This window comes from Pristiophorus japonicus, chromosome 3, assembly GCF_044704955.1.
Source record: "Pristiophorus japonicus isolate sPriJap1 chromosome 3, sPriJap1.hap1, whole genome shotgun sequence".
Taxonomy (NCBI): domain Eukaryota; kingdom Metazoa; phylum Chordata; class Chondrichthyes; family Pristiophoridae; genus Pristiophorus; species Pristiophorus japonicus.
The window spans coordinates 133,911,325-133,932,740 of NC_091979.1; the positions used below are offsets into that span (position 1 = coordinate 133,911,325).

The 21,416-nt window shown below is 44.4% G+C and overlaps 1 protein-coding gene across 1 annotated transcript in view; it reads left to right on the forward strand.

The window, feature by feature from the left end:
- fam171b (family with sequence similarity 171 member B) overlaps positions 1-21,416 on the forward strand; it is a 63,138-nt gene that overhangs the window by 13,462 nt on the left and 28,260 nt on the right. The window contains exons 2-3 of the mRNA XM_070875831.1: positions 16,282-16,515; positions 17,977-18,069. Coding sequence (XP_070731932.1) covers positions 16,282-16,515; positions 17,977-18,069 — 327 coding nt within the window. The remainder of the gene's footprint in view (positions 1-16,281; positions 16,516-17,976; positions 18,070-21,416) is intronic.

Sequence of the window (21,416 nt, forward strand, 5' to 3'; positions counted from 1 at the left end):
TCTGGCACAGAACAGTTGGACTGAATGGCCTGATTCTGTGCTGTGAATTCTATGTATGCGTGTTCATTTTGGAAGGATGTCAACGATTTCCTTTATTTTGGGTTTGCTCAGTCTTTCAAATTGCTTTTGATTCTTTCTATAAATCCAGTACCTCGGGTCAATTCTGATTGCATCATGTTGCATTTTGCTTCTATTTCTGAGTATGACGTCCTCTCCTGTCTCTGTGTTCTGACCACTAGAACCTCTCCGTTTGCTGCAATTGGTGATGTTTCTGTGTAGTTGGTTAAAATCTGTAGTGGCAGAAAAGCGAGCTTCTGAGTCACTGTGTGATGATTAACCTTAAAATGCAAGAATAAATTGCCAGAACATGGGAGTGATGTGGAGAAATCCTCCCTGTCGGCAAGAGAGGAATTGCTACGCTGGAAATCTGTGAAACAATTATCGGGATCTGGTTAATCTGAAAAATTCTTCAGTTCTTTGTGTGCTATGATTCGGGGTGCGGGGGGGGGGATGATGGAAAACATGAATCATGTGCTGAGAACTGATATGTGCACAGCTGTCAGGTTACATTTGGGGCAGGAGAGAGAGAGACTGCGGGGTGGGGGGAGAAGAGAGAGACTTGGGGGGGAGGGAGGGAGAGAGAGAGACTGGGGGGAGAGAGAGGAAGGGAGGGAGAGACAGTGAGAGACTGGGGAGAGACAGAGAGAGACTAGGGCAGAGAGAGATAGAAAGAGACGAGGGTGGGGCGGGGGGGGACAGAGAGACTGGAGGGAGAGAGAGGGCTGGTGGGAGAGGGGATCGGAGGGAAGAGAGGGAAATCGGGGAAGACGGGTCACGTTCTTCTAACCCCAGCCCCTTTACACCCACACTCAATTTTTCGGAAAGCTCGGTGCGTGTGTGACAAGGGACATAATTGGAGTGGATGAAATCCGGAAGTCACGACACTGTCACTGTTCACTTCATACCCAATAAACCTGTTAACAATACCGCATCTGTGTGTGGGGGGTGGGGGGGGTATGGTCAGGAACTTGGGCTGGTGGGGGCATGATCTTGGTCTTGGGGGGGTCAGGATCTGTGGCTGGGGGTGTCCGGTATTTGGGCTGGAGGGGGGAGATTCTTGGGCTAGAATTGGGCAGGAACTTGGGCTGGGGGGTGGGCGGGGGTTGGCTGGAACTTGGCGAGGAGTGGGGAGCTCTCTTCTGTCTGGAGTCGACAGTCAGAATGGCTCGAATTACACTTTGTAAAGTCACTGAGAACTGCTAGGTGTGTCTTATCCTCCAAGGGGACCAGTCAGCAATTGGGTCATGTGATCATGGAGACCCAATCAGAGCATTTCTAAAGTGCAAATAACTGTCCAAATGATTACAGCAGAGCCATTAGGTGGCATTGTTGATGGATCAGATGTGAGATTTGAAGCTTAACTCAGCGTTATGCATTGATGAATTTCGCCTGAGCGAGTAGCCACAGAAGGGGAGGAATTGGGGGCTAGGGTGCTGAGGTGTTGCCAGGAACCAAACAGGTTGGCTTCAGTCTTGTCATTGTTTCTGCCTCATCCATGATGTGATGTCAGACAAGCAGACAGAACAGCAGTGGTTGAGAAGTTGATGGATATTTAGGGCTGAGCATCTTCAAAAAACCTGTGGCAGATCACCCCATGTTTATGCATATTACTGAGGAGAAGCTTGTAAACACGGAATAGAAGAGGGACAAAAATTATATCCACAAGATAACCTGTACATAATCATCGCCACAAAAATTACAGCTAGTATTTCGATAACACCTAGAATAATAATCCTGTACCGGGAAATAAGTTACAGCACTCTTCAAAGGGTACGTTTGCAAAAGCTGTGGAACACCTCCAACGTATGTGCAGGCGAGTTGCAAATCCCGTTAATCTTGCAAACCACCACGTTGCAGAGGAGGACAGATCCACAGCGGATCACGACGAACCAGAGCCTCAGGCTGAGGAGGCAGAGGTACATGGGGTGCACACATTTACCACAATTTGTCCCCCGATAATACTGAACGTTGAACTAAATGGACACCCGGTGTCAATGGAGTTGGACACGGGCGCCTGAAGTGGAGTTCCTGGGGAGGAGGATCGCGGCGGACAGCATCCGGCCCACCGATTCGAAGGCTGAGGCAATCGAGAATGCACCGAGGCCACAGAGCTGCAATCGTTTCTAGGACTCCTGAACTACTTTGGTAACTACTTACCGAGTCTCAGCACACTCTTCGAAGCATTGCACGCCTTACTGTATTAAGGGGACGAATGGGTGTGGGGCAAAAGCCAAGAAAATGCCTTTGTAAAAGCTAGAAAATTGTTTTGCTCAAACCAATTGCTTGTGTTGTATGATCCATGTAAGCGTTTGGTACTAGCATGTGATGCATCGTCATATGACGTCAGGTGTGTATTGCAACAAGCTAATGATTTTGGGAAATTGCAACCGGTTGCTTATGCATCCAGAAGTCTGTCTAAGGCTGAGAGAGCTTACAGCATGATTGAAAAAGAAGCGTCACCATGTATCTATAGGGTAAAGAAAATGCATCAATACCTGTTTGGGCTCAAATTTGAATTGGAAACTGACTATAAGCCACATATATCCCTGTTTTCGAAAGCAAGGGGATAAATACTAATACATCGGCCCGCATCCAGAGATGGGCGCTCACGTTGTCCACATACAACTACGCCATCCGCCACAGGCCAGACACAAAAAACTGTGTCGATGCTCTCAGTAGACTGCCATTACCCACCACGGGGGTGGAAATGGCGCAGCCCACAGATTTGATCATGGTTGTGGAAGCATTTGAGAGTGAGCAATCACCCGTCACAGCCCGTCAGGTTAAAACCTGGACGAGCCAGGACCCCTTATTGTCCCTAGTCAAAAACTGTGTGCTTCACGGGAGTTGGTCCAGTGTCCCAGTGGAAATGCAGGAAGAGATAAAGCCGTTCCAGCGGCGCAAAGGTGAAATGTCTATACAGGCAGACTGCCTTCTGTGGGGTAATCGGGTAGTGGTTCCCAAGAAGGGCAGAGACACCTTCATCAGTGACCTCCACAGTACCCACCCAGGCATCGTAATGATGAAAGCGATAGCCAGATCCCATGTGTGGTGGCCCGGTATCGAAGCGGAATTAGAGTCCTGCGTGCACAGATGTAACACATGCTCGCAGCTAAGCAAGGCACCCAGGGAGGCGCCGCTAAGTTTATGGTCTTGGCCCTCCAAACTGTGGTCTAGGGTCCATGTCGACTATGCAGGCCCGTTCTTGGGTAAAATGTTCCTTGTGGTTGTAGATGCGTATTCCAAATGGATTGAATGTGAGATAATGTCGGCAAGCATGTCCACTGCCACCACTGAAAGCCTGCGGGCCATGTTTGCCACGCACGGCCTGCCCGATGTCCTGGTAAGCGACAATGGGCCATGTTTTACCAGTGCTGAGTTCAAAGAATTCATGACCCGTAACGGGATCAAACATGTTACATCTGCCCCGTTTAAACCAGCATCCAATGGTCAGGCAGAGAGAGCAGTGCAAACCATCAAGCAGGGCTTGAAGAGGGTCACGGAAGGCTTACTGCAGACTCGCCTATCCCGAGTCCTGCTTAGCTACCGCACAAGACCCCACTCGCTCACTGGGATCCCACCTACTGAACTGCTCATGAAAAGAGCACTTAAGACAAGGCTCTCGTTAGTTCACCCCGATCTACATGAACAGGTAGAAAGCAGGTGGCTCCAACAAAGTCAATATCATGATAGCGCAAATGTGTCACGAGAGATTGAAATCAACGATCCTGTATTTGTATCGAATTATGGACAAGGTTCGAAGTGGCTTCCCGGCACTATTGTGGCCAAAGAGGGGAGCAGGGTGTTTAGGGTCAAACTTTCAAATGGACTCATTCACCGGAAACACTTGCACCAAATCAAACTCAGATTCACGGACTATCCTAAGCAACTCAAATTGGACCCTATCTTCTTTGACCCCCCAACATACACACCAGTGGCAATTGACACTGCGGTTAACCACGAAGCAGAACCCATCATCTACAGCGGCTCAGCAGGACTCATCACACCAGGCAGCCCAGCAAGGCCAGCTGCACAGCAGCCCAGCGAGGGCCCAACAGATGATTCACCAATACTAGCAATTGCCCCGAGACAATCAACCAGGGCAAGAAGGGCCCAGATCGACTCACCTTGTAAATAATTACATTGTTAACTTTGGGTGGGGAAGTGTTATATATGTAAACTTGTATATACTCTCTACACCCACCAGAGGGCTCATCCCCTGGAGTCCCAAGGGATCCCATAATCCCTTGGGAGCACAGGTATTTAAGGAGGCCTCACAGGTTGGAGAGGCACTCTGGAGACCTGCAGTAAAAGTCTACGGTCACACTTTACTTTGAGCTCACAATATTCTTCAGTCTGACACTTTCTTCATACATAACAATTACTGCAGTATAATGAGATACTTATAATATGACAAATAAATAATCTTTACCTAATATATTAGTGACTACATATACTTACAAACAATTACAATATTAATCATGTCGTTTTCATTTTGCTTGATAAACTTGCGAAAATAACACAGAGGCCTTGATATAAACTGCAGCCTAAACATAATTTTTACTGTGTATCTATCCAGCTGTTGTGGTAAGAACTCATCCACGTGTGTGTGCATGTGGACAGAAAGGAGCTGTACCTGTATTACTGCATGTATTTGCCTCTTCACATTCAAATTAAAATGGCTAAATAATTGCACATTTTTTTGCCCAAGTAAATAATCCTTTGGATGTGAAGCTAAAATTTTTATTTCTAGTTATAGTACTGTAGTATGTTATATGTTCTACAGTAATATGTAAAACAATATGATCTTATTGCTTTCTGGTGGGATGATTCTGAATCTGATTGGTTCCTTATTTTGAGATATGACTGGTTGAAAATATCTTTGATTCTGCAATCTAATTAGTGGAAGGGATGGTCACACAATATTTTTAATATTCTAGGTGGTTATATCAAAATAATTAGAAATAAATTATTATAAATACATTTGTGTAATGGAAATGAAAAGGTTGATTTCGATAATAGCTTGAAGTATTTCCAAGAGCGAGGTGGTTTTCACTGTCTAACGTAATGGAAAAACTGCAAAGTGGGTTGACACTTGCACCTGTAACTGTGGGAAGTGGTGCTTTTTAGAAGCCTCATGTGGTTTCCACATTATCTAGTATACAACCTCTGCAGTATTGTAATTGCCCACAGTATACAATTAGCATAAGGTACTGTGAACACTATTTGTCGCTTGCTGCAAATGGATTACAGCACCGTATTTGATGCAGAGATGAAATTGTCAGTTACAATTGTTACCCATATCCTGAGGGACATTTAGAGAGATGCACTATGTCCTTTGATTGACCACCCCCCTGGGAAGTTGCTGTCTCTTCCCAGGTATTGTACTGTTTGATCATTTTTTCCTCCCCATCAGTCATTGTTTTATTTCTTTCAGTTACATTTCGATCTCAAACGATAAATATCACACAAAATCATTTGATTCTTGCAACAGTTGTGGATTGTATTAACATAGAAACATAGAAAATAGGTGCAGGAGTAGGCCATTCGGCCCTTCTAGCCTGCACCGCCATTCAATGAGTTCATGGCTGAACATGCAACTTCAGTACCCCATTCCTGCTTTCTCACCATACCCCTTGATTCCCCTAGTAGTAAGGACTTCATCTAACTCCTTTTTGAATATATTTAGTGAATTGGCCTCAACAACTTTCTATGGTAGAGAATTCCACAGGTTCACCACTCTCTGGGTGAAGAAATTCCTCCTCATCTCGGTCCTAAATGGCTTCCCCCTTATCCTTAGACTGTGTCCCCTGGTTGTGGACTTCCCCAACATTGGGAACATTCTTCCTGCATCTAACCTGTCTAACCCCGTCAGAATTTTAAACGTTTCTATGAGGTCCCCTCTCATTCTTCTGAACTCCAGTGAATACAAGCCCAGTTGATCCAGTCTTTCTTGATAGGTCAGTCCCGCCATCCCGGGAATCAGTCTGGTGAACCTTCGCTGTACTCCCTCAATAGCAAGAATGTCCTTCCTCAGGTTAGGAGACCAAAACTGTACACAATACTCCAGGTGTGGCCTCACCAAGGCCCTGTACAATTGTAGCAACACCTCCCTGCTCTTGTACTCAAATCCCCTCGCTATGAAGGCCAACATGCCATTTGCTTTCTTAACCGCCTGCTGTACCTGCATGCCAACCTTCAATGACTGATGTACCATGACACCCAGGTCTCTTTGCACCTGCCCTTTTCCTAATCTGTCACCATTCAGATAATTGTCTGTCTCTCTGTTTTTACCACCAAAGTGGATAACCTCACATTTATCCATATTATACTTCATCTGCCATGCATTTGCCCACTCACCTAACCTATCCAAGTCGCTCTGCAGCCTCATAGAATCCTCCTTGCAGCTCACACTGCCACCCAACTTAGTGTCATCCGCAAATTTGGAGATACTACATTTAATCCCTCGTCTAAATCATTAATGTACAGTGTAAACAGCTGGGGCCCCAGCACAGAACCTTGCGGTACCCCACTAGTCACTGCCTGCCATTCTGAAAAGTCCCCATTTACTCCTACTCTTTGCTTCCTGTCTGACAACCAGTTCTCAATCCATGTCAGCACACTACCCCCAATCCCATGTGCTTTAACTTTGCACATTAATCTCTTGTGTGGGACCTTGTCGAAAGCCTTCTGAAAGTCCAAATATACCACATCAACTGGTTCTCCCTTGTCCACTCTACTGGAAACATCCTCAAAAAATTCCAGAAGATTTGTCAAGCATGATTTCCCTTTCACAAATCCATGCTGACTTGGACCTATCATATTACCTCTTTCCAAATGCACTGCTATGACATCCTTAATAATTGATTCCATCATTTTACCCACTACCGATGTCAGGCTGACCGGTCTGTAATTCCCTGTTTTCTCTCTCCCTCCTTTTTTAAAAAATGGGGTTACATTGGCTACCCTCCACTCCATAGGAACTGATCCAGAGTCAATGGAATGTTGGAAAATGACTGTCAATGCATCCACTATTTCCAAGGCCACCTCCTTAAGTACTCTGGGATGCAGTCCATCAGGCCCTGGGGATTTATCGGCCTTCAATCCCATCAATTTCCCCAACACAATTTCCCGACTAATAAGGATTTCCCTCAGTTCCTCCTCCTTACTAGACCCTCCGACCCCTTTTATATCCGGAAGGTTGTTTGTGTCCTCCTCAGTGAATACCGAACCAAAGTACTTGTTCAATTGGTCCTCCATTTCTTTGTTCCCCGTTATGACTTCCCCTGATTCTGACTGCAGGGGACCTACGTTTGTCTTTACTAACCTTTTTCTCTTTACATATCTATAGAAACTTTTGCAATCCGTCTTAATGTTCCCTGCAAGCTTCTTCTCGTACTCCATTTTCCCTGTCCTAATCAAACCCTTTGTCCTCCTCTGCTGAGTTCTAAATTTCTCCCAGTCCCCGGGTTCTCTGCTATTTCTGGCCAATTTGTATGCCACTTCCTTGGCTTTAATGCTATCCCTGATTTCCCTTGATAGCCACGGTTGAGCCACCTTCCCTTTTTTATTTTTACGACAGACAGGAATGTACAATTGTTGTAGTTCATCCATGCGGTCTCTAAATGTCTGCCATTGCCCATCCACAGTCAACCCCTTCAGTATCATTCGCCAATCCATCCTAGCCAATTCACGCCTCATACCTTCAAAGTTACCCTTCTTTAAGTTCTGGACCATGGTCTCTGAATTAACTGTTTCATTCTCCATCCTAATGCAGAATTCCACCATATTATGGTCACTCTTCCCCAAGGGGCCTCGCACAACGAGATTGCTAATTAATCCTCTCTCATTACACAACACCCAGTCTAAGATGGCCTCCCCCCTAGTTGGTTCCTCGACATATTGGTCTAAAAAACCATCCCTTATGCACTCCAGGAAATCCTCCTCTACCGTATTGCTTCCAGTTTGGTTAACCCAATCTATGTGCATATTAAAGTCACCCATTATAACTGCTGCACCTTTATTGCACGCACCCCTAATTTCATGTTTGATGCCCTCCCCAACATCACTACTACTGTTTGGAGGTCTGTACACAACTCCCACTAACGTTTTTTGTCCTTTGGTATTCTGCAGCTCTACCCATATAGATTCCACATCATCCAAGCTAATGTTAATCCCTGCTCCCGCCATAGCCTTTACTAGTTCCTAATGAACAGCGATCACCTTAAAAAAACCTTTTCTGTGTGCAGAATGAATGTCTTGATCTATTATTTCCAGATTGTATCCTGCTTCTTTCTGAATAATATTGAGTCAGTGAATACAAAATAATTAATGTGTTAACTGTATTTATGGAACAGTCAAAAATAAACATTGCACAGTGCTTCTTCAAGAAACCACAAGATGAGGGGTTGTTATCCAGAAAATAGTTGACGGCAAAAGAGAGTTATGATCCAAAATGGTCAAAGCTGCATTTTATTTTTCTTTTGCACTATTTGATTTCCTTGGCTGCCTTCTCGTCTATAATTGTGGACTTGGAATTTTCTAGTTTACTGCCGATGTTCCAAAAATGCTGCAGTGTTCTAATTGTGGTACAGGTTCAACTTCCCAAATCTGTAGTTCCAAAATCCGGAATGTTCTGAAATCCAGACTTTCGTGAAGTAAAAAATACCAATTATTGGGGAAAGAATCCAGCAATTTCCATGCTATGACTATGACCTTTTATGATAGAATCTAGATCTAATCAGTCCAGGATTAAAAAATACACACTGCGTAAAATAGAAAGGAAAAATAGTGATCCTTTTACATGTTGTTGTGTCCTAATATTTAAAGATGTAGATTGTATCCATCCTTTACTAGGAATGAACATCTTTGCAGAAATGTACTTGTGAAAATTTATGGGTATGACCAATGATTTGCATTTGTGAAATGGTATTGTCTGAATGCAGTGTTATATAAATATGTAAATGAGGTAGGGCTCACTTATAAATGAGAGTCACATGGGACAGATGATTCCAGAAAGCCTTCAATAGGCATATAGCCATTTGTCTCAAGTTAATGCGGTTCTGTGAAAGTAAAACAGTCATGAATATGAAAATAAATATAGATAGAATAAGGAAATCTTAGCTGGAAAGCTTTTATCACAAATAAAATGTGCTTGTAAATGTATTTACATGACAAGTTTTGTGTTGGTGTGAAGTGTTAAAATTTCAATGTAAATCCGCAGTTCGGGCCGGAACAGACTCCAGAGAAAAGAGATGAGACTCCCTAGAGGAGGCAGTCTATCACTGCTGCTGCTTCACGACACAAAGAGTGTAATTTTAGTGCAATATCCAATTTGACTTAAAAAGTGCCCGGAGGTTCTTTGGAAGTTCGAGAGATTTCAAACATTCAATTAACTAGACAGTGCAGACTCTGCTGCCTATGGTGTTTAAATGTTTAAAATGTAACTTGTGGGAGAAGTGTGCTCTCCTGGGCAGAAGAATTGGAGTTTGGAAATTGTCATTTCAGCTACCAGTTTGATATATAGCTGCTGTGTAGGTTGCAATAGAAACATAGACATAGAAACATAGAAAATAGGTGCAGGAGTAGGCCATTCGGCCCTTCTAGCCTGCACCGCCATTCAATGAGTTCATGGCTGAACATGCAACTTCAGTACCCCATTCCTGCTTTCTCACCATACCCCTTGATCCCCCTAGTAGTAAGGACTTCATCTAACTCCTTTTTGAATATATTTAGTGAATTGGCCTCAACAACTTTCTGTGGTAGAGAATTCCACAGGTTCACCACTCTCTGGGTGAAGAAATTCCTCCTCATCTCGGTCCTAAATGGCTTACCCCTTATCCTTAAACTGTGTCCCCTGGTTGTGGACTTCCCCAACATTGGGAACATTCTTCCTGCATCTAACCTGTCTAACCCCGTCAGAATTTTAAACGTTTCTATGAGGTCCCCTCTCATTCTTCTGAACTCCAGTGAATACAAGCCCAGTTGATCCAGTCTTTCTTGATAGGTCAGTCCCGCCATCCCGGGAATCAGTCTGGTGAACCTTCGCTGCACTCCCTCAATAGCAAGAATGTCTTTCCTCAGGTTAGGCGACCAAAACTGTACACAATACTCCAGGTGTGGCCTCACCAAGGCCCTGTACAACTGTAGCAACACCTCCCTGCCCCTGTACTCAAATCCCCTCGCTATGAAGGCCAACATGCCATTTGCTTTCTTAACCACCTGCTGTACCTGCATGCCAACCTTCAATGACTGATGTACCATGACACCCAGGTCTCTTTGCACCTCCCCTTTTCCTAATCTGTCACCATTCAGATAATAGTCTGTCTCTCTGTTTTTACCACCAAAGTGGATAACCTCACATTTATCCACATTATACTTCATCTGCCATGCATTTGCCCACTCACTTAACCTATCCAAGTCGCTCTGCAGCCTCATAGCATCCTCCTCGCAGCTCACACTGCCACCCAACTTAGTGTCATGCGCAAATTTGGAGATACTACATTTAATCCCCTCGTCTAAATCATTAATGTACAGTGTAAACAGCTGGGGCCCCAGCACAGAACCTTGCGGTACCCCACTAGTCACTGCCTGCCATTCTGAAAAGTCCCCATTTACTCCTACTCTTTGCTTCCTGTCTGACAACCAGTTCTCAATCCATGTCAGCACACTACCCCCAATCCCATGTGCTTTAACTTTGCACATTAATCTCTTGTGTGGGACCTTGTCGAAAGCCTTCTGAAAGTCCAAATATACCACATCAACTGGTTCTCCCTTGTCCACTCTACTGGAAACATCCTCAAAAAATTCCAGAAGATTTGTCAAGCATGATTTCCCTTTCACAAATCCATGCTGACTTGGACCTATCATGTCACCTCTTTCCAAATGCACTGCTATGACATCCTTAATAATTGATTCCATCATTTTAGCCACTACCGATGTCAGGCTGACCGGTCCATAATTCCCTGTTATCTCTCTCCCTCCTTTTTTAAAAAGTGGGGTTACATTGGCTACCCTCCACTCCATAGGAACCGATCCAGAGTCAATGGAATGTTGGAAAATGACTGCCAATGCATCCGCTATTTCCAAGGCCACCTCCTTAAGTACTCTGGGATGCAGTCCATCAGGTCCATGGGATTTATCTGCCTCAATCCCATCAATTTCCCCAACACAATTTCCCGACTAATAAGGATTTCCCTCAGTTCCTCCTCCTTACTAGACCCCTTTTATATCCGGAAGGTTGTTTGTGTCCTCCTTAGTGAATACCGAACCAAAGTACTTGTTCAATTGGTCCGCCATTTCTTTGTTCCCCGTTATGACTTTCCCTGATTCTGACTGCAGGGGACCTACGTTTGTCTTTACTAACCTTTTTCTCTTTACATATCTATAGAAACTTTTGCAATCCGTCTTAATGTTTCCTGCAAGCTTCTTCTCGTACTCCATTTTCCCTGCCTTAATCAAACCCTTTGTCCTCCTCTGCTGAGTTCTAAATTTCTCCCAGTCCCCGGGTTCGCTGCTATTTCTGCCCAATTTGTATGCCACTTCCTTGGCTTTAATACTATCCCTGATTTCTCTTGATAGCCACGCTTGACCCACCTTCGCTTTTTTATTTTTATGCCAGACAGGAATGTACAGTTGTTGTAGTTCCTCCATGCGGTCTCTAAATGTCTGCCATTGCCCATCCACAGTCAACCCCTTAAGTATCATTCGCCAATCTATCCTAGCCAATTCACGCCTCATACCTTCAAAGTTACCCTTCTTTAAGTTCTGGACCATGGTCTCTGAATTAACTGTTTCATTCTCCATCCTAATGCAGAATTCCACCATATTATGGTCACTCTTCCCCAAGGGGCCTCGCACAACGAGATTTCTAATTAATCCTCTCTCATTACACAACACCCAGTCTAAGATGGCCTCCCCCCTAGTTGGTTCCTCGACATATTGGTCTAGAAAACCATCCATTATGCACTCCAGGAAATCCTCCTCCACTGTATTGCTTCCAGTTTGGTTAACCCAATCTATGTGCATATTAAAGTCACCCATTATAACTGCTGCACCTTTATTGCACGGACCCCTAATTTCATGTTTGATGCCCTCCCCAACATCACTACTACTGTTTGGAGGTCTGTACACAACTCCCACTAACGTTTTTTGCCCTTTGGTGTTCTGCAGCTCTACCCATAGACCACAGAGCCTGTTAAATATTCTAACCGTCGCCTCATGCTCCCTCCTCCCACCTTTTCTTTAGTCTAGAGGTGGTCTTCCCAATTCTTCGTCCCCCGGCAACTATCACAATTACAGTGTAACAACAGCATGCATTTCAATGACTGTGGTTTACCTAGCTTACAGCTGGGGAAACCTTTTTGTAAAATTGTAACATTTATGTGGGGTAATGCACAAAGGCTTAATGGCTTCCTTCCTCCTTCACCCCTTCCTCCTGCTCCCACTTATATCCATTTGAGTTCATATGTCTTGTTGCCTTTACCGTCCAAGCAACCACTGCTCTTACCCACCACCCCCTCCCCAAATACCCCACTGCTGACCTGCACCCGAGAATATGCCTATTGACATGTACCGTAGTGTGACTCGGGAGCCAGTTTTAAGTTCTTTAAAGCACTTACTAAATTAGTAAAATTACAGTAAATGTTTTAAAGAACTTGCAGCCAGTTCACTGGTCATGGCCCCAAACCCAGCTTTTCAAAGTGGCACCCAGCAATTTCTTCTCTCAGCATTGGATTGTAAGCGCATTGAGCAACTGTATGTGACTTTCACTGATTGCACGTCTTACACTTGCAATATGTTTGAACATCAAACACGAGTGTTGAATTTATAAGAACATAAGAAATAGGAGCAGGAGTCGGCCATACTGCCTGTCGAGCCTGCTCTGCCGTTCAATGAGATCATGGCTATTCTTATGTCAAAGCAAATGATTGTGGACTAAGAAAATGTATGTATGATAAAGCATTTGATAAAGTCCCACATAAGAGGTTAGTGTGCAAAATTAAAGCACATAGGATTGGGGGTAATGTACTGGCATGGCTCAGAGACATGGACCATGTATAGCTGACATCTCAAGTCGCTGGAGAAATACCACCACCAATGTCTCCGCAAGATCCTACAAAACCCTTGGGAGGACATATGAACCAACATTAGCGTCCTCGACCAGGCCAACATCCCCAGCATCAAAGCACTGACCACACTTGATCAGCTCCGCTGGGCAGGCCACATAGTTCGCATGCCAGACACGAGACTCCCAAAGCAAGCACTCTACTCGGAACTCCTTCATGACAAACGAGCCAAAGGTTGGCAGCAGAAATGCTACAAGGACACCCTCAAAGCCTCCCTGATAAAGTGCAACATCCCCACTGACACCTGGGAGTTCCTGGCCAAAGACTGCCCTAAGTGGAAGAAGCGCATCCGGGAGGGAGCTGAGCACCTCGAGTCTCATCGCCGAGAGCATGCAGAAATCAAGCGCAGGCAGCAGAAAGAGCGTGCGGAAAACCAGTCCCACCCTCCCTTACCCTCAACAACTATCTGTCCCACCTGTGAGAGACTGTGGTTCTCGTATTGGACTGTACAGCCACCCAAGAACTCATGTTAAGAGTGGAAACAAGTCTTCCTCGATTCCGAGGGACTACCTATGATGATGATGATGACTGGCATGGATTGAAAATTGGTTAACTTGACAGGAAACAGAGAGTAGGAATAAACGGCAGTGACTAGTGAGGTACCACAGGGATCAGTGTTTGGGCCCCAGCTGTTCACAATATGTATAAATGATTTGGATGAGGGAACCAAATGTAATATTTCCAAGTTTGCTGACAACACAAAACTCGGTGAGATTGTGAGTTGTGAGGAGTATGCAAAGACGCTGCAAAGCGATTTAGATAGGTTGAGTGAGTGGGCAAACACATGGCAGATGCCGTATAATGTGGATAAATGTGAAGTTATCCACTTTGGTAGGAAAAACATAAGGACAAATTATTATTTAAATGGTGATGGCTTGAGAAGTATCGATGTACAGAGGGACCTGGGTGTCCTTATACACTAATCATTGAAAGCAAACATGCAGATGCAGCAAGCAGTTAGGAAGGCATATGGTATGTTGGCCTTCATTGCAAGAGGATTTGAGTACAGGAGCAAGGATGTCTTACTGCAGTTATACAGGGTCTTGGTGAGACCGCACTGGAGTATTGTATGCAGTTTTGGTCTCCTTAACTAAGAAAGGATATACTTGCCGTAGAGGGAGTGCAACGAAGGTTCAACAGACTGATTCCTGGGATGGCAAGACTGTCGTATGAGGAGAGATTGGGTCGTCTAGGTCTGTATTCACTAGAGTTTAGAAGAATAAGAGGGGATCTCATTGAAACGTATAAAATTCTGACTGGGTTGGATAGACTGGATGCGGGGAGGATGTTTCCCCTGGCTGGGAAGTCTAGAACAAGGGGTCACAGTCTCAGGATATGGGGTAGGAAATTTAGGACCGAGATGAGGAGAAATATTTTCAGTCAGAGGGTGGTGAACCTGTGGAATTCTCTACCACAGAAGGCTGTGGAGGCCAAGTCACTGAATATATTTAAGAGGGAGATATATAGATATCTAGACACAAAAGACATCAAGGGGTATAGGGAAAAAGCAGGAATTTGATGTTGAGATAAAGGATCAGCCATGATCATATTGAATGGCGGTGCAGACTCGGAAGGGCCAAATGGCTTACTACTGCTCCTATTTTCTATGTTTCTATGATTCGAAGGGCTTGCATATTCATTATTACATCAACTTTATTGAAGTTTATGTTGCATAGGGGCACATTTTACAAGTTACTGGTCCCAGCCTTGCTCAACGGAAGGGCAGAATGCAAATTTGGTCATGGAGTCAGTGCGCCCAATTTATTTTCTGGTCATTAAAATTAATAACCAGCGAGACTCTGAGCCAGGAACACTAACGTGTAAAGTTTACCTCATAATGTCTCTTGATAATATCCAAGACTGGTATTTATGAAGTGAGTTGATATGACTTGATAAAATAATGCACCATTTTAGCATGATCACTAATGTGTGAACTGCCAGATATAATTGCAAAGCTGCAATATTTGTGCTTCCCTTTCTTCTGCCAACATTAATATTTTTTGCTTTGGTAAATCTATGTCTGACATTGTTCTCTTCTTTCCTTTAAACAGTTTATTTTTCCTAGCTATGTATTGCTGACCATTTATGTACGTTTAGTTGTGTTTGTCCAGTCCTCAGGTTTACGTGAGACTTTTGAAACTTTTTTCACTTTATTAGCAATTATTTGCTATCATCTGAACAGTGCCATATGTTAGAAATTTCTCTCCATATGTAGAAATAGATGTTGTAAATTGTTTGACAAGAGCTCTTAGCTATGTGTTTCAATCTATTTCCCTTTTTTACTGCCTTTGTCCAGTGGGTGATAAAAATTGTTTCTGTCGATCAGTTATCTTGTATAGTATCTGATACTTAAAGCAGTGAATTGGAATAGAGTAGGTAGAAATTGCTGCTGATTCTTAACTCCTGTGGTGTAAGGGTTTATTGTCTTGTAATAGCAGATAAAATGGTGGAAAATGTTGCCTGGTTTTCATCTTTGAAACATGTCAGAAGTCCACATTAAATCCAGAATATCCCTCTCTGTGTCACTTGGTAGAATGCACCTTGGTGTATCACACAGCATTAACCAAGTATACGCAAAATATTTTGCCAATAAATGAATGCTTTATTTTGCTTCTACCTGGTGAAGTACCACTGGACACTTGGTTCTCAGTGAGGTACTACCTGTATAAGTAGTCTTCTTCTGAAATAGCTGTTCAGTCCCATTAGGTATTTGAGTTTATCTAATAGAATTTCCATTGTTGCCCCAGCTTGTGAACTAGTAGCTCTCCCTCCCCTTCTCCAAAAGGACTATTAAAAAATAGTGGAAAATCTGACTAATTAAGCATTTTGATTGGTATTTTATACCAACATGTGCCATAATCAAATTTAAAAGCTGCACTTTTAAGGAGTTTTTCTGGTCCCCCGCATCTATAGTTTTCAGGGTAAATTGTTGCATTTATTTACACAGAAACAGAAGACACCCAACATCTATAAAAAATAATACTGGTCTACATGCTGGAAAGTGGAGTACAGATCAACCACTTCTTCAAAAGGAAATATGAAATGTGATCTATTTTTAACAACACTGTTGAGCATTAATCTTCTATTGTTTCAGGGTCGTTATTTACTTTGAAGGTGCAGATAAATGATGTGGTCACTCGTCATTATCTGAATCAGGCCATCGTTGATGTCTTTGTTAACTACACAAAGACTAACTCGGCGCTTACTGAGGATAGTGGAGGAGTTGTTTTCAAAGTACCTTACAAGCTGGGCCTTACGCTAACCGTCACAGCGCGTAAAGGAGGCTACCTGCTAGCATCCTTGCCTTGGAAAACCCGCAGAGTGCCAGGTAAATGGTTGGTTTATGATTCTATCTCCAATTTGAATTATTCTCCCCTCTTCCTAGGTTCTACTCTATTCAAACACTTCCCACACTGAGCGGGTGGGCAAGCAACTGCATCCCAGGCCTCAATAGGCCACATCCCCAGCATTGAAGCACTGACCACACTTGATCAGCTCCGTTGGGCAGGCTACGCAGTTCGCATGCCAGACACGAGACTCCCAAAGCAAGCGCTCTACTCGGAACTCGTCCACGGCAAACGAGCCAAAGGCAGGCAGAGGAAACGTTATAAGGACACCCTCAAAGCCTCCCTGATAAAGTGCGACATCCCCACTGACACTTGGGAGTCCCTGGCCACATACCGCCCTAAGTGGAGGAAGTGCATTTGGGAGGGCACTAAGCGCCTCAAGTCTCATCGCCAAGAGCATGCAGAAATCAAGCGCAGGCAGTGGAAGGAGCGTGCGGCAAACCAGGCTCCCTGCCCACCCTTTCCCTCAACAACTATCTGTCCCACCTGTGACAGAGACTGTGGTTCTCGTATTAGACTGTACGGCCACCTAAGAACCCATGCTAAGAGTGGAAGCAAGTCTTCCTCGATTCCGAGGGACTGCCTATGATGAGGTGTTCTATATTGGCTGCCAACAGTGTATGACTTTTCATTCTAATCCCTCTCTGTGGCAGGCTGTACTCCAAGACATTCCCAGGTTGGGCCTGCGATCGGGTAATTGGTGTAACTGCATCATTCCTCGAGAGGAAAATTTCTCTCTTATTTTAGGTGGACAGAATAATCTGACTTTTAAATTGACTTCAGTTAGCTGTGCCTGAGACTTGGAGTTCTTTTATCTTGGTGTAGGAGAAGAAAAACAATATACCAAACTGTCGAGTATATCCACGTTTCCAGGGCTCCATTTGGCTTTAGTAGTTGTAGCAGTGACGCAGCGTCCTAAGTTCATACGGTAATTGTGTTAGAAATTAACTTGTGTTTTAAGATATTAATCTATGTAAATTTGCATGCTGGGAAAGAAAATGTATTTCGGTATTACTAATGATGGAACCATCAAGGAAGTTTCACCCCAGTTGAAATTCTGATGTGCATTGTTTTATACCCTGGCAGTTGTGAGATCCCAACTGTGCATCAGATTGCTCAGTGAAATGACCTGGCAATACTTACTTTTATGCTTTTAATCTGGGTTGTTGCAACCTGTTCCTGGAATCCATACAAATTGTTTAGAGCTTGGATTTTGGCTTGAGAACATCAGTTCCATGTTTTGCTTGGCTGTTTCCACATTGAGGCAGTGAAGAGAGGTTCTGTAAAGGGTCTTCAATCAGATCATGTTTAATCGACGACTTGGTTAAAGATTCTAGAAAGCAGCATCAAGATTTTGGACTTAGCTTAAGTATTGTTTATATCAGGTGTTGTACTACTAGATTCTTGCTATCAAATTTCATCTATTTATTTCTATTTTTCAGTGTTTGCGGCTGTAACTCTTTCAATGCTTCCACAAAGCCGAGCAAATCTCTGGCTATTTGAAGACACTATTTTAATTACAGGAGGAAAAATTGGTAGGTAGAGTAAGAAATTGCTTTTGTTGTTTTTTTCTCATTGTTTATTTTATAACCTTTTACTGCTGTTAACAAATTTATAAAGATGGAAAATGTTTGGGGGAGTGCTATTAAACAGTAAACACCCAGAGCAATGGTTCTGATCAGATTCACTTTGTTTAAATCAGTAAATCTTATTCTCACATAATTAAACAAAAATAATGGAAATGTTACACTATCCCACGTCAGTGGATCATGTACCTAAGGTCAGAGTGAGGATGTTCACTGATGATTGTACAGTTTTCAGTGCCATTTGCAACTCTTCAGATAATGAAGCAGTCCATGCCCACATGTGGTATGACCTGGTTGACATTCAGGCTTGGGCTGATAAGTGGCAAGTAAAATTCGCACTACACAAGTGCCAGGCAATGACTATCTCCAACAAACAAGAGTCTAACCACCACGCCGTGACATTCAATCACATTACTATCGACAAATACCCCACCATCAACATTCTGGGGAGGGGGGGGTCACCATTGACCAGAAACTTAACTGCATCCATATAAATACCATGGCAACAAGAGCAGATCAAAGGCTGGGTATTCTGCAGCGAGTGTCTCACCTCCTGACTCCCCAAAGCCTTTCCACCATCTACAAGACACAAGTCAGGAGTGTGATGGAATACGCTCCACTTGCCTGGATGAGTGCAGCTTCAACACTCAAGAAGCTCGACACCATCCAGGACAAAGCAGCCCGCTTGATTGGCACCCCATCCACCACCATAAACATTCACTCCCTCCACCATCAGCGTACCGTAGCTGCAGTGTGTACCATGTACAAGATGCAGCAACTCACCAAGGTTTCTTCGGCAGCAACTCCCAAACCCATGACTTCTTCCACCTAGAAGGAGAAAGGCAGTAGGCGCATGGGAACACCATCACTTCCAAGTTCCCCTCCAAGTCACACACCATCCTGACTGGGAAGTATATTACCGTTCCTTCATCGTTGATGGGTCAAAATCCAGGAACTCCCTCGCTAACAACACTGTGGGAGTACCTTCACCACATGGACTGCAGCGGTTCAATAAGGCGGCTCACCACCACCTTCTCTGGGGCATTTAACGATGGCCAATAAATGCTGGCCTTATCAGCAATGCCCACATCCCATGAAAGAATTAAAAAAAAAACTGAAATGGAATAACTCCTCTGCATTCTGTTTATAGCCCAGGGCAAAATATCTTCTCCCTATTTATTAAACCTACTTTCAGTTCTTTGCTGCGTGACGGCCTCCCTCTCCAAGAGTGGAATCCATCAGCCGAACTTGGCAATGACCACTGAGAATTCTCGCTGCAGCGATGAGTGTGAGTAGTCGCTGGGATATCTTTCATTGTCTCTGGTTCAGATGCCCATTCTGGCCAGCAGTTCTGTTAAATGAACCCCTTGAGAGCTAAGCTTAACAACAGTGGCGTTGTATAGTGGTAGATAACTTACAGTACACCAAAGTCTCCCAGTGTCAGCATTATCTGAAATCCTGAAACAACAAGCATCGTTGCAACAGGGCCTGATTCAAGTGGCATCTGTTACAGATGTGCCGGGCAGAAGCTCCACAGGGAAACCTGGAAATTGGGATTTGGATAGCAATCTCTTGTGTGCTAAAGCCAAGAAAAGTCTTCCTAGGCTGGGAACAGCGCTGCGCCATGAGTATCCACAGGGGCATTAAACACAGAAAATGGTGATTATATCATACAGGACAGATGGTTTTGGTACTGAGATGTGGGGAGGGAGTTTTTTTTAAACTGAAAATGACCTTGTTAAAATCTGCATTTCCATACTAATATCAGCATTTTTTTTACCTGAACTATCACAATAAAATAAAAACAGAAAATGCTGGAAATACTCAGCAGGTCAGGCAGCATCTGTGGAGAGACAGTTAGTTTCAGGCCGAGGACATTCCGTCAGAACTGGAAAAAGCTAGGTATTTAACATATTTTAAGCAAGTGCAGAGGCAGGGGAAGGGGAGGAAAGAAGGGACTGACTATTTGTACTGTGTTTTTCCTGTCCTTCTGCGTGTGCATCTGTCGAGACTCCACCCCCGATGGCGCCCGCCCGGACCGGACGTGCGGCCCTGAACCTGAATCATTCCGACCACGTTGCCCGCTGAACCCCCGATCCGAGCGCTGAGCCGCCCTGACCCGGCGGGCGGCCGAGAGGGGTGGGAGGGGGGGGGAGAGAGACTGGGGGAGGGGATCGGGACGGAGAGAGAGAGAGCCTGGGGGGGGCGGGGAGAGAGAGAGCTTGGGGGGGTGGGAGAGGAAGCCTGGGGCAGGAGGGAGGGAGAGAGACACTGGTGAGGGGGATTGGCAGGGAGAGAGGGAACGCGGGGAAGACAGATCAAGTTCTTACAACCCCCTAAAAAGTACATTGTTGGAATGAATTAAATCCAGAAGTCACTACACTGTCACTATTCACTTTATACCCAATAAACCTGTTAACAATCTGTACACAATGCTCCATTTATGGTGAGGCGGGGGGAGGGGTGGGTGGGTAAGGTCATGCACTTGCGCTGGTGTAAGGAGGGACTTCGGCTGGGGGAGGCAGCACTTGCGCTGGAGTACAGGACTTCGGTTGGGGGAGGGATGCACTTGCGCTGGGGTATGGGACTTCGGCTGGCACTTGGTGGCTTCTGGGGAGATCTATCCTCTGTGGCTTCTGGAAGTCAAAGTGAATCAAGTTACAATTTGCAAAGTCACTGTGAACTTGGGATGGGCGGTTCCAGTTACACATTCCAGAGAAACTTCAGGGTGTGGCTTAACCTCCAAGGGGACCAATCAGAGACAAAGGGAAGCCGTTTTTACAGTACAAATGAACACTTCCAGGAAAGAACAAAAAGGAAGTTCTGTGATAGGGTGGAAGGAACGAGTGATTAAATGACAAAAGATATGATTGTACAAAGCAAAGGAAGATTATAATGGGACAAGTAAAGAAAAAAAGATGAGTCCATAAGAGGTATAAATGAGAATGGCAGCGTCATCACCAGCTGAAAAAATAGTGGCAGAGGTTAAGGTCTGAAATTGTTGAACTCGATGTTGAGTCCAGAAGGCTGTAAAGTGCCTAATCGAAAGATGAGGCGCTGTTCCTCGAGCTTACACTGAGCTTCGTTGCAACAGTGCAAGAGGCCGAGGTCAGAGTGGGTGTGGAACGGAGAATTAAAGTGACAGGTGACTGGATGCTCGATGTCACCCTTATGGACTGAACAGAGGTGTTCCGCAAAGCGATCACCCAATCTGCATTTGGTCTCTCCAGTGCAGAGGAGGCCGCATCGTGAGCAGGAAATACAGTATACTAAATTGCAAGAAGTACAAGTAAATT